We start from the raw sequence: 14195 nt of genomic DNA on the forward strand, positions 1-14195 counted from the left end.
CTAGGCTCAGCTCAAATGCAGTTTCCCTAAGCGGCTTTTTCCTGATTTCCCAGGTAGGTTCCTTCTCAAAAAAAAATTACTTTCTATTTATCTGAGATCATGTTGTATCCCTCTAGTAGAATATAAAAGCTCCTTGAGGGGAGGGATTGTTTATGCTTTTTTTTTTTGTATTTCCTGACACTTGGATGCTTAATAAATGCTTGTTGATTGATTTGCCAATTTGCCTCTAGAATCTGCCTTATTTGAGTGTCAGATGCTAAATTAGTCTCTGTGATGATTATCTTCCAGTCATCTATTGCTAAGTTAACAGCACGTAGGTGTATGCACAGAATATCTGTAACTAAAGCACTATCACTCTGCAAGTCACCCAAATCTAAACTTCAGAATTATTTTTTACTCATTCCTCTCATTTACCCATCAAATCCTTATGATTCTTCTAAAATGTCTCTCATTAATTTATATACTTCCATTCTCATCGCCACCACCCTACTTCGGCCTATCAGTTCAAGTTTGTACTGTTATTATAACATTCTTTTTAATTATATTCCCCATTTCAGCCTATGTTGCACATATCCACCAGATTAGTCTTACTAAAACACCATTTCTAAATCATTCTCAAAACTTCCCTAGTCACAAGATTAAAGTCCAAATGCTTTTACCTGGCAATCAAGGCCATCCACAAACTGGTTCCAATTTAACATTCCAAACTTATCTTACACTATTCGTCAACTTAAATTCCTGCTCTAAACAACCTAGTTTATTCACTATTAACTTGTCTATTCCTGCCTTCATGGCTTTGTTTATATTATTTCCCAAACTTATAACACAAGATACCCTACTTTCAATCTTTCCAAATCCTATCCATCTTTCAAGGTTCAAATCAAGTCCTATCTCTTTTATGGCACCTGTTATACTTTGAAATCAGCCAGATCACCAAAGGACAATCTAATCTTCTTGCTTCAATTTTCCAACTTTCTGAGTAATCCTTGTTATCATTGGCTACTTGGCTGCCTAGTAGATTACTCAAGGAATAATTTCAATAACACTGATTAATCCACAACTTACTTTAACTATGTATTAGGCTTTTCTTGCACAGTAACAAATAATATATACATACATACATATGGGGAGATGTATCAGATGATTAGACTCATGGATGCACTGGTAAATATTTAACACTAGCTCTCCAGGGAGAAAAATGCATTATCACACACATTTAAGTTTAATCTTTCTTATTGACATTTTCTCTGTGCCATTCTTAAGTCTAAACAATTAACAAGACAATAAACTGAACCCTGATTTATAGTTTGCTGATTTCCAAAGTGTGAATGCTCACAGAGCTCTCATGAGTTGGTTCCACCTGGCTCCAGTACACCCCTAATAAGATTACCTTCAGATATATCCTCAAAATTACATTTGTCACTTAAAGGATACACAGTTCTAAAATAATTCTTCCTTCTGTTTTCATTTCTCTAGTTCATATTAAAGATTATTTGAAAAATGAGTTTATTATTTTTTCAAATCACTGTGTAATTGAATGTTCTCACAGAGAATACTGATTTACAAAGTGAACTGAACTGAAACACTGTCTTATAATATGGATTAAAGGATATTATCACTTCAATTATTTTGACGAAAGGATTACCATGGCATATTCCTTACAGACGAATACAGGAATGCATTACGAAAAATTGACGTCATCTAATTACCAGAGTACATTACTAAAGAAGCTGCTAACAAAATTCACATTTTAAAATGATCACGCAGACACTAAAGTAACCTATGCCTCTGCACTTGGATTAGACATAGTTAATTCATTATCACATTCAAGCACAGAATTGATTTTTGCATTTATATTTTACGTATATTCCCTTTAGGATTCTTTTTCTCGGAAAGGAAAAAAAAACCAAGTCCAATAATGTAAGACTATCTTTTTAAAACTGTTGAGGTCTCTATGTTCCACTAATTTATTCCCATATTTGTGCTCCCTATTTATTGACTTACAAAGTACAAACAGAAATAAACTATTCAACAGTTTCTCACAATACTCTCCTTTTTCCCCTTAAGAACTGCATTTTATTTGAAGCTATTCTGAATCTTTCAACCTGTGCCACATTTCAATAACAACTATTTAATAATTACAATCATTCCCTTATTAGCTTGGCATTTCATTTTCCTTGGTCTATGGCACCCTATAGTTCAAGACAAGGAAATCTCTTTGCTGATTAGTTATTTAAGACCAGCAACAATAACCATGCTGGAAAGAAAGGTACTTTGAGAGGATTACATAAGAGCCAGTTCTTAACAGCACCAAACTGAGAGCAGCAAATTACAAACCCAAGTACTTCGGAGCAAGTAACCAAATTGGCTAGTTGAAATGCTAATTGCCATTCAGCAAGGCTAAAGATAGACAGGGGACCTTGTGCTTCATAGAATGACATGCATTTTTACTCCAGTTCTGCACCATTGTCTTGCTGAGAATCATTTGAAATCTATTCAGAAAGGTAGCTCTTTCCCTAACCTCTAAAAATGTGGGAAATTTCTTTGGCTCTAGCACCACAGATCTGCTGATGTGCCAAAAAAACCTGAACAGATGGCTGGATTAAGGCCACGTTAAACCCCTAATAAAGTAGCCACTAATAAAGCATGAAAGAGTTCAAAGCTCAAATATATAGGATCAATTCAGGACATGTGTTTGGGAAAAAGTTTTTCATATACCAGATGAGCTACTGAAAAACAGCATAATCAGCTACGTTAATTTTTAAAACATGTGTACCATCTATTCCACTGATGTGGAATGTCTTGTAATGTTCAGGAGAAATAAAAGACATTATTGAAGTAGAAATTGCCCTACCCAAATATACTAAAAATATACAAACCTTAAAAAGGACTATTAGCATAAATTTAAAACAAATTTGTTGAAAATATGCCAAGAGTCCTGAGCTCAATTCAGTTTTCTCCTTTATACAAAAGAGAGGCATTTGTTTGTACTTTATACAAACCAAGCATTTGATAAATGTCAGTTGAATGAATGAATAAAAAAACCTCCCTCCAGCTCCGCTCCCAGATTTTCAAGTATAGCCAATTTTATATCTATAAAAGAAAAGCAAAACGGCTCTGAGAGTCACCTGTTTAGTAAGCAAAGAAATATATTGCTTATATACACTTTTAAGAATACAGTTCACTACAGAGGCTCTGGGAAAATTAGATAGCTCCCTTACTCCACCCTCCTCCTTCTCCTCCTCCATGCTCCTTCTCAGACTGACACGGACACAGGTATACTCAGGTGCTATGGCTCCATGTGTGGCCCAATACCCAGACACGAGAGAAAACAGGATTATGTGAGAAGATGCCTTCCTAGCCTGAACACGAAAAAAAAAAAGGCATACGTACCATGTGAGAAAAAGTCATTTGCCTTACTTTGTTCTGAACAAATTGTTTGAAAAAAAAAAGTCGAGCTAATTAACATTTTCGCTTTTCTTCAGCATCAAATATTTTATTTTAGTAACACATAAATATTTAAATGTTAGGGCAAAAAAGGAATCAATTCAATTCAAAACATAATTTCAAGTGCTGACAAACTTTTAAAAATAGCTTTCATTCTTGCTTTCCAACAATTGATAGGTGATATAGGGTTAGTTTTGCAAGCGTTGAAGAATATGATTTTTCACATATTTTTCACCATTTTCATCATCAGAATAAAAATGTTTTCATATGGCACAGTTTTATCGAGGTGATACAATAGGAAAAAACATCATTTATATATAAAATATATATATTTAAAATATAAGGTCAATTTTTATCTGAAGAACTCAATATGTTTGAAATTATATAAGAGCAGAGAACATCACTGAAAAATCTACACAAAGAAAGAACAACAGAAAAAAGTGAGTGTTTCAATTTAGATTTAGAGATAAGGCCCGGGATAGGTGAGTTGTCCCAGACAAATTGATAACAAAGTCATTCATTCATTCAATCAATATTTTACTGCCTACTGTGAACACTCATATAAAAGATATAGAGAGAAAAAGAGAGAGAGAGAGAGATAAAGAGATAAGCATGAAAACAGCAACGACTGGTCACAATTCTGTTTTCTCATCTTTGTAAGATTAGAGAGGCAGCAACATATAAATGCAAAGAGGGCTGGCAACAAAGTCTGAAAGATGAGTGCTCAAGTTTAGGCTTTGACGCAGATTAACTGTGTGACTCCATGAAGGATACTTTACCTCTCAGTGCTCCCCAAAATACCCTCTGAGATGGTAAAATGCAAAATAGTTGGTGCACAACACTGGTAGAGTTACCTACTTACACAGATGAACTTACACAGATGAAATCACCGTTTCATAACTACTCACCCTGATCCTTGGGCATTTTTGAAAACTCTGCAGAGAAAGGTTTTGTGATGAACTAAGACTCAGGAATCTCTAGGTTCAAATCCTGCCCCTGACACTTCCTAGACCACGAGCTCTTTGAGGGCAGGCAATGTTTTGTTTTTTCACTGTATCCTCAGCACTTACAGCACAGTGTCTGGCACATAGGGGATGCTTAATAAATGTATGCTGAATTACTAACTGACTAGTTTTGTTATTCTGGGTGCCTAACTTCCAAGTACCTCTGGCAAATTCCCTAGGATTTATCTACTAACAGGGGAGGACCTCCCACAAACAAAATAATTCCAGATGCTTCCCATATCCCCATTCAAAAAATTTACATATATGAAAATGGTTATGTATACATAGAGGCTATCTTTGATCAACACATAAGAAAGGAACAGGTAAATTTCCTTTAGGTGTAACATATTGTCCTACATTATTATATTAATACATAATATTAACATATTATAAACATATGTAATATATTATATATTCCTTTCACATAGTAGAAAAATATTAAGTCCCAAGTGACAGAAAGAATATAAGATCCTGCTGTGTTCATCATTTGTGATTGTAAGACAGCATTTTACTTGACAAATCAAAATATGGCATTAAAGGATATCCTACAAAAAAGGCATCCCACACATACATCAAAATCATGCAAAATCCAAGGAAAGAGACACTACAGAATTAATTTCGTAAAACTGACTGAATCTTGATATCAATCAAGGTGTTAAACAGGGAGCTCACCAAAGACATTCACCAGTAGATGACAGATACTATGCATAAGGTCTTAGCAAAGGGACAGGGGTTGGACCTATGATTTTCATTGGTATTGGGAACTCACAGGTGAAGAAACTCCCTCTATCAATGCAGGACAGCACCTTCTCTGCAACATGTAGTCTCAAAGAGATGCCAAGAGTTCTGATGTTAAGTGTCATGCCCAGTCACATAGGCAATATATATCAGAAGCAGATTTAAACCTAGGTCTTCCTGGCTTCAGTGACGGCTCTCTAGGAACTCTGTCTCCTAACAAAGATGGTACTAACAAAGATGGTACAAGATGAATTTTCTGTCAATAGCTAAGAATCTTATAAGTTACATTATGCTCTTGAAAACTACACATACTTCTCTTCAGTGAAGTTCAACGTAACCTCAAAGAAATCTATCTAATTATCACTACTGGAAAAATAAAGTAAACGAAAAATGTGTGTTGCCCAGACTATGACATGAAGCATATGTTTCTTGAAGTATATGAACTATATGTTTCTTGGTGTTGCACATGGATGAGTTAGATGGAGACCTAAACAGTATAAAGACATAAAGCTGGATTGTGATTCTATTTGAGAAGCTGCAAGTTGTTCAATGATCCTCAACTGCTTGCTGTCACAAAAACCCACCTCTTTCAAACTCCACAATAACAAAGTATACTATGGTCTTCAGAGAATTAAAATGACAAGTAATTTTTCAAACAAAGAGTGGAATGATGCTTGGTGGGCATGAAGAGGCCACAGCATATTACCAAAAGTCACATGCATGTAAGATATGGCATAGGAACTCTACCTCCACGTGAAAACACAATTGATAATATTAGCATTGATGTAGTATTTTAAGGTTTGCAAAGTACTTTACAAATATTATCTCACCTGATAAAATGACACATGTATATATCTAAATGTGCAGTAAGTATAGAAAATAAATTTTTAAAAAACAAAACAGCTATTTTTAAAAATCTTTTTTATTTAATCTTATAAGGTAATAGAGTATTTTCTTTCATCCAGTTAAATAGTGGGCTCAGGAAAATATTAAGATTGAGCAAGGTATCTCACCTCTCTAGATATGTTTCTTGAAGTATAACATGAGTAGTGTTAAATTAAATGTTCTCTAGGTTCCCTTCCAGATCCAAAATTCCACATTCGGAGAATACTGCCCCCCCCCCCCTTGTCTTTCTGAATCAATGAAAGATTACACAGGATGTCTCAAAAGTCTTCATACAGTCTTCAGCTTTAATAGCTAATATACAAGATAGATAGATGGATAGATGGATGGATAGATAGATAGACAGACAGACAGACAGATACTATGTATATCATTTGTGTGTATATATATTCCTGTGGGTACTCTGTATATAGATCTTCCTGTAATCTCATGGGAAGATTCCTTCTTTCCAACTGTAGACGCATTCTTTTAAACAATAAAGGTTCAAGGGCAACTCAACATGGAAAGCCCCTTGGCCACATTTTTTCCTAGTACCCTTTCTCTCCATGTTGACTAAACTATTAGCCATTAAAACGTCATATGAGAGTCAAATTGTATCTTACTTGCCAAACCCATGAAATTAACGTTATTAAATCAATATTGAAGTGTTGAAGCTGAACAAGGTATTACTTGTTTAAAAAACAAATCATGGTGTCCCCAAAGTATCGGTGCAGTTTTAAGGCTTAAAACTGTGTAGAGACTTTTAGAACACAATGTATAATGAATATATCTCAGTTCTATCTCACCACATCAGGAGCTAATTCTTTTATCCAATTTACATTTACCCCTTAGAGTTGAAGATAACTTTTGATTCAGTCAGTTTCTGAATCATTCATCAATGCTCTATGAATCATAAAAACCTGCCTTGACCACCAATTTTTCAAATTCAGTGGGTAGAAAAAGTGTTTAGTAGAGTTTCAAGCTTTGGAAACACACTGTACATTTTGATTATCTTTAAAAATCACCATATTTTAAAATTAGGTATTTTTAGTTATATTTCACGAAGTTTACATCTTAGTGGTTCAGACTTTATTTAGTAGCCCCTACAGATGTATTTTACACAGTTAATACTTGCTCTGCAATCCAGCAAGTTAATGCCCCAAAATGTGATCTAGTGTTATTTATTAGTGTTTATTTTATAGTGTCTATTTTTTTAAATCAAAGTTTCCTTTCCTTTTCCATTCTGATAAAGGTTTCACAGAGTAAACACATTTCTTCTGTATTCCAAGGTAGCAAATCACAAAAACTAAAAGGCATACAGATTTAATGTTCTGTTAGTTACAAGTTTTATTTTTATCAACCCTTATGTATGCTAACACTAGCAAATTAGCTGCTCCTTTAAGATCTAGTGTCAAGCAATAAACTCGTTGTGTTTTAGCTATCCCAATTAAGCACACGTTTAAGGTCTGCTACTTTGTAAATTGTAAGTGCTACATTTAGTAAAACTTTAAAATATCCTTGCAAATCAAAAATTGCTAAGCTTGATTTTTAAAGCATGGTTTCGCAGGTGAAAGTGGAATAGATTTCATATTTTCAAACAGACTTTTACTTCTCAACATTAACTTAAAATGCAATCATTTTAAAAGAGCGTCTGGCAGTTCCAAGAACTACTTTCAAACAATCTTCAATCTGAACTATTTAGACAACCTCTCCAGGGCACCAGCTACACGTTCCCTCTTATGGGATGTGCATTCGGACGTAGAACTTCTGTAGCACACGCTGGAAATGAATATTTCTTTGAATATCATCCATTATTCATTATTTCGTTATTATTACAATATTATGAATTATCTACGGAGTGATGCTCACAATTGTCAACTTCGATTTTTAAAATTTAAGTTACGGTTAAGGTTACGTGGGGGGGGCAGGAGGGAGAAGCAAAGAATCTGGTTATTTTGTGTCCACCTTCTTTTCTCTCAGCCAACTTTTCAAGGGGACGTAGGCGGGTGGGCGGCCGAGGTGGACTCTGCGAGCGGTCAGCGCCCCGCCGGCCCCCGCAGCCCGGCCCCCGCAGCCCGGCCCCCGCAGCCCGGCCCGGACACCGCCGCCCCCGCCGCCCGCGCCCTCTCACAACAGGTGCGGCGAAGCCGGACAATCTCCCCGGGCGGGGACGCTCCCCCGGCCGCCACGGACGCCTACCTGGACCCGAGGACAAGGACATGGGCGTCCTCTGGACAAAGCCGCTCGGAAACCCAGCCCGCCGCCCAGGCCGCCCGCTCCCCGGCTCCCGAGGTCTCCCGAGGTCTCCCGCGGTCTCCCGCTATCTGGACGCTCGGGAGCGCTAGCTCCTCTTTCCCCTCCCTCTCTTCCTCCGGCTCCAATAGAACCGGCGGCTGCGGGGCCCGCGTACCTGACCACAAGAGCAGGGGTGGACGGCCGCCACGACGCGCGCTCCGCCGCGCAGCGGGGCCCGGCAGGCGCGAAACACCCTGCCTCGGGCGGCCTAATGGTCTCTTCCAGCAGAGCGGCGCCGGGCCGCGTGGGCGCGTGGCGAGGGCTCTGCGGGCGTCTGGACGGTGCTGGGCCGGCGCCCCCCGCCGCGCCGCCCCCGCCCGCGCGCCCCCGAGCCCCCACCCCCCACCTGGGGGGCCTGCAGCTCCTCCCCCCAGCCCAGCCCAGGCCCTCCGTGACCCACCGCACCTCCTGGAGAAATGGCAGAACGTGGCCAGGACGTGTCCAAGAGCTCTTACACTTTGTCTGGCCTCAACCGCGCCAAGGACTTGAGGACTGACGCTGTTGGACTGACGGTCAGGACGAGTGTCCATGACGCGTGAGAACGTTGGTGCAGAAAGCCCGCGGCAAAGCTGTCGCCTGCCTTGTGATTTTAACGGGTCAGCTTTATAGGTGCGTTCCCCCAACAACGTGGACACATCTCCGGCCCTTTATAAGATTCTGGGCCAGGGGATGGGCCACGGGTGGCCTCGAGGCCACCCGTGACCCTCTAGGTCCTCAAGTGCGCGGCCGCAGGCCCCAGAGCCTGCTCTGTGCTCTTCAAGTTGCACATGGTCCAAAATTGCATTTTTATGGCACTTCTTGAACTCATAGAATGTCCCAGCTGGAAGGGTCCTTGGGGATGATCCAGTCCGGGGGTGGGACAGGGCTGAAGAAGAAAACAGGTCTCCTCAACTCAATGCTTCCGCCCTCCATAATCTCTGGAGTGTGGGGTACTACCAGGACAGGAGTTTTTAACTTGTTTCTGAAGCTGTAAGTGCAACGTGGCATGGCCTGAAAAAGCACCAGACTCAGAGCCAGGCGGAGAAGAGCAACAAAACCTAGCCGCGTTATTTTCCGCAGGGGCTGCTGGGATCGCCTAGGCCCCGCCCCCAGCCTGGGCACAGCTCCTACTTCCGCCAGCCATACCGTGGTCGCCGCCATTTCCAAAATGGCGCTGTCTCCAGGCTCCAGTACCAGTGTCTGGCAGAACTGAGAGGACACAGACTTCTCTATTACGTGTCAGGCGTTCCTTGGAGAAAATCCCCACCTTCCCAAAGATCAAAGAAGAACGTGGAAAAGAAGGCAATGTTTGGGCCAGGCCATTCATAGTGTGCTGCCGGTGCCCCGTTTTCATTGGATCTTAAGAAGACAAGAGTGTCACAAGTCTGCCAGGAGATTAAAAAAAGTCAGGCCTGCCTTTTGGACCTAGAACACGGCTTGTCTATTCTGGTCTGCCATGCAGGACTGTCATCCTTTAAGGACAAAGAAGAAAAATTAGAGCTCTTCTTCCTGGAAAGATGAAGACTTAAAACTGGGCATTGTTAGAGTTGGATTGACCTAGCTGGATCCTCTGAGGATACAGACCAACCCATAAAGTCTTTAAATCATCCTCAGGAACGCAAGCCTTCCATCGTTGGTAGAGACCGAAATCTCAACTATTGCAATGTGCCCCTACCCCCAATGGGGTCAGATGTCACATCCACCAGGAGGGTCTCTGTGCTGAGTTTTGTTCTGACAAGCAGATGCCTCCAGACAAGGGGCCTCCAGAAGTCCTGAGACTTGTCTCAAAGTAATAGCTCACAAGGATTTATCCTTGGGTTTATAAACACCTCTGGTTTTGCTTCTAAGGACCACAGACTGCTTGATTCTCTCCTTTGCTTGACTCTTTGCTACCACTTGAAATTCTACTGACTTAGGACTGGCAGACTTGGCTTGGCCTCATCCCTTGCTACTGCTATAAATCCTTCTGACTTCAGACTCTGACCTTTTCACTGCTTAACTTTATGTCCGGCCTGTCTTCACAAACAGAACACCTTATCATTTCATCTGGCATAAAGTACAGTTTTGCTCACCTAGGTGTTCCCAATTAGTTCCTCCCGCATGCATTAGTGTAGCTAGGGACCGTGTGATTGAGTCCTGCTTTATCAGGAACCAGATAAAAGTACTAGGCAGGAGGAAGGAGGTTTTTCTTTCACCAAAGTCCTGACTCTTTCATGGTTGGTTTTAATCCATTATTCTAGTCTGCTTCATTACTTGCCTGTGATTTGGTTCAGCTACATTGCTCTCTCCATTGGTTTGTGCCTTCCTGGTTCTTACTCAACTTTCTGTGTAGATCATTTCTGGATACCTCTTTCCATGACCATTGTTATATGTGTGTATATCATATGTATATATATTCTTATTCTAGCTGTCTCACTGAGTGCACAGAACTTAGTTTAGCATATTATTTCCCTTCACAGTTGAGTCCTACACTACCTTTTCTGCATTATTTTCTCCTTCTCCTCTTTGTGGCTACTGGCTGCTCTTCTGGATGTCATGATCTCCAGAAACTCAATCCAGCAAGCTGACATCAACTCTGAAATTCACACTTCTTCAGTACCCCTCTACACGAACCACCCACCCCCTCTCTCTATAACTGGAAGAGGTGGAAGGATGGCTATCAGAGAGCTCCTCCCAGATCGTCCACCATTAAAGGAGGGAGCCCAGAGCAGTGATGTCATCATTTCTCTACCTCAGCTGCAGGGCTTTATCTGGCCTTCTGTAATCAGTACCCGCTCCCCACACTTCTCAGATTCTTTTTATATTTTGTCTTTCCCCTTCAGATTGTGAGCTCTTTGAAGGCAGACTGTCTTTTGCCTTTCTTTGTATCCCTCATACTTAGCATAGGGCCTATCAAGAAGTAGGCACTTAAGTGTTTATTGATAATTGACTAAATAAACCTGTCCTGCCAGTTGATTTTCTCTGTGCTTTAGGATATTCTCCCCATTGAAATGCCTTCCTTTCCTCTTCCCACATATGGAAATCTTAAAACATAGATAAAATCTCTCTTTTTTATACCTCCTTGGATTACCCAAGCTTGAATTCCTATAGGGCATAATGTCTGGAATACTTACTGACACTTATTGATACTTAATCATAATCCTGCAAGTCTTTTCAGGCTTCTGTGGAGTCTTCCTGTTTATCATTTCTTATAGCACAATAGTATTCCATTACATTCATATACTACAACTTGTTCAGACATTCCCCAATTGATGGGCATCCACTTGATTTCCAGTTTTTGGCCACCACAGAGAGCTGCTATAAATATTTTTGTACATGTGGGACCCTTTCCCATTTCTATGATGTCTTTGGAATAGAGCCCGAAAATCGATATTGCTGGGTCAAAGGGTATGCACATTTTTGTAGTCCTTTGGGCATAGTTCCAAATTGCTCTCCAGAATAGTTGGATCAGCTCACAGTTCCACCAACAATGAATTAGTGTTCCAACTCTCCCACATCTTCTCCAACATTTATCATCTTCCTGTTTTGTCATGTTAGCCAATCTGATGGATATGATATGGTACCTCAGAGCTGTTTCGATTTGCATCTCTCTAATAAATAGTGATTTAGAGCATTTTTTTTCATATGATTATAGATAGCTTTAATTTCTTCCTCTGAAAACTCCCTGTTCATATCCTTTGACCATTTATCAATTGGGGATATGAACTGATCCTGAGTGAAAGGAGCAGAACCAGGAGAACTTTGTACACGCAACAACCACAGTGTGTGAGGAATTTTTCTGGTAGACTTAGTACTTCATTTCAATGCATGGACTTAAAAAATTTCCAATGGATTGTTGAAGCAAAACCCCTGCACATCCAGAGAAAGACATTAAACATTAGATTTCATTTAAATGCTTCCAAACAACTTCTAAATTCTAAATTAATCCTTTCACCTGTGAAAACTTGACATTATCAGTTCTACATTAGATGAATTTAGCAAGTTTTTGTAATTAAAGTATCTAAAAAAGTAGAGTTGTTATAAAACAACTTATTTACAATAACAATTTTGAATTTTTTGTTTGTAATAGGATATGGATATGATAATTAAGAAAAAGGTACTACAATGAATTGTTAAGCAGCTTTATCAAACATTTGCTTAAAATCAAATTACAGATAAATGGATTCTTTGCCCTCTAGCAAATCAGTCTCCTTATATATCTAAAAAGATTACTAAATAATCTCCATCATAAGTTTATGATTCTACTTTGTGGTCAGGAAATAGACTTTCTTGTGTGTTAGATAGTGAAGTTTCACTATATACTGGTAAAGGGTAACCAAAAAAAGAGAATTTTATCTTCCATTGAAAAAGATGTTAAACATTTAGTTTCTTTAATTTAAATAAAAAAATTACTTCACATGATACCTAAGATTCTATTCAGATAAGCAATAAAAAGTTTCAAGTCCTCAACAAATAGCATATCTTATGATCATTTTCCTTCCATTTTAGAGGGAATTTTTAAAAAGAAATCATGTGAGACTAGCTCCTTCAATCTTTTTTTTAAGTCACTCCTAGTTCATACCCACCATGTGTGGTACTTCCCTATGGTTTGTTATTTTACTTCAATGGCAGGGGGAGGAAACCAAGAAAGCTCTGCAGCCACACTGCATAGCACAACGTAACCATGGAAGCATTTGTCCACTTGTCAGAGTCGCTGGAGAATGATTCAGCCATTCATTTCATTGAATCAATATTGAAGCTTTTAAGATTTATGGCTTTAGGTTTGGGAGAAAACTAATAACACAATGTCTTCCTTTCTTAGCATACAGTTCTTGTTGGGAGTAGATTGCTAGAATTTTTTTGTCACATTTTATTGATGGGAATGGTTTCTAGCATTGTGTGTCCCTATGTATAGAAGAATTACATTAACATGTAGTAAAAAAGAACTTTACATTTTTTCAAAGGCATTCTATGTATAACACCTCCAGCAGAAATACATGAATGGTGACCAAAGATGAAGTACATATTATGATCTACTTAAATTATGCTTCGTTTAAATAACTCATAAGCTAATGACTATTTAAATGAGCATCATATCATACTATAATGGGGCAGAGAAGCAATCTTTTGGTGTGAAGTATTTAAAATTTCTCTTTGATAACATTCTGCCTTAGAGGGGGGAGAAAGTGTTGTCAACAAATTTTTAAGGTTCAGTTATTTATAATTTCTTATTAATTAAAAGAATAAATGTCTAAAAAAATCAAAGTTTTCAAATTAAAATATTGGATTTTTAAACATTTTACAATTACAAGTGTTTCTAATGGGTTAGATAACAGAATAAGTCCACTTTCTGAATTTCTAAATTCAACATGTACCATTTTCAGCAGAAATAATTTGCTATACTTAAGTAACATTGTGGATAACTATAACTCTATTTGGCATAACTTAGCCACATTAATTTTGGAGCTGCCCCTTTAACATAACAGGGCCAGTAAAAATTGAGAAGAGGCAAGTGTATCTTTGCTGTTCCCCATATCTATCTTAGGTACTCCTTATCAGTCCATATTTACCACTCCACATTTTCACAAGACGCATCCAGGGTTTATTTACTAGAACTAGCTAATGTACTCAGTAAGCCTGTGTTTATTAGAAAGAACTGGTTCATCCTCCTCCTACTCTTATCCATTTCCCCATTAATCAATCAACAAGCATTTATTAAGGCTCTACTATGTGCCAACCACTGTGCTAGGCAATGGGAATACTAAGACACAATTGAAAATGTCCCCAAATATTCTCTAAAGAACTTTACTTTTTTTAAAACGTAAACATGAGTCACCTGGGAAAAAAAACAAAACCTTCACTTTCATTATC

General features: G+C 38.8%; 1 protein-coding gene across 3 annotated transcripts in view; it reads right to left on the minus strand.

The window, feature by feature from the left end:
- ADGRV1 (adhesion G protein-coupled receptor V1) overlaps positions 1-8630 on the minus strand; it is a 751592-nt gene extending 742962 nt beyond the window's left edge. The window contains exon 1 of one of the 3 annotated variants that reach the window (XM_072606175.1): positions 8271-8627. In XM_072606175.1, coding sequence (XP_072462276.1) covers positions 8271-8292 — 22 coding nt within the window. In that variant the 5' untranslated portion in view covers positions 8293-8627. Of the gene's footprint in view, positions 1-8270 lie in introns of all 3 variants that reach the window. The other 2 variants (XM_072606174.1, XM_072606176.1) reach the window with 2 other exon arrangements.
- Positions 8631-14195: the final 5565 nt, after the last annotated feature.

Source organism: Notamacropus eugenii, chromosome 4 (genome assembly GCF_028372415.1).
Source record: "Notamacropus eugenii isolate mMacEug1 chromosome 4, mMacEug1.pri_v2, whole genome shotgun sequence".
Taxonomy (NCBI): domain Eukaryota; kingdom Metazoa; phylum Chordata; class Mammalia; order Diprotodontia; family Macropodidae; genus Notamacropus; species Notamacropus eugenii.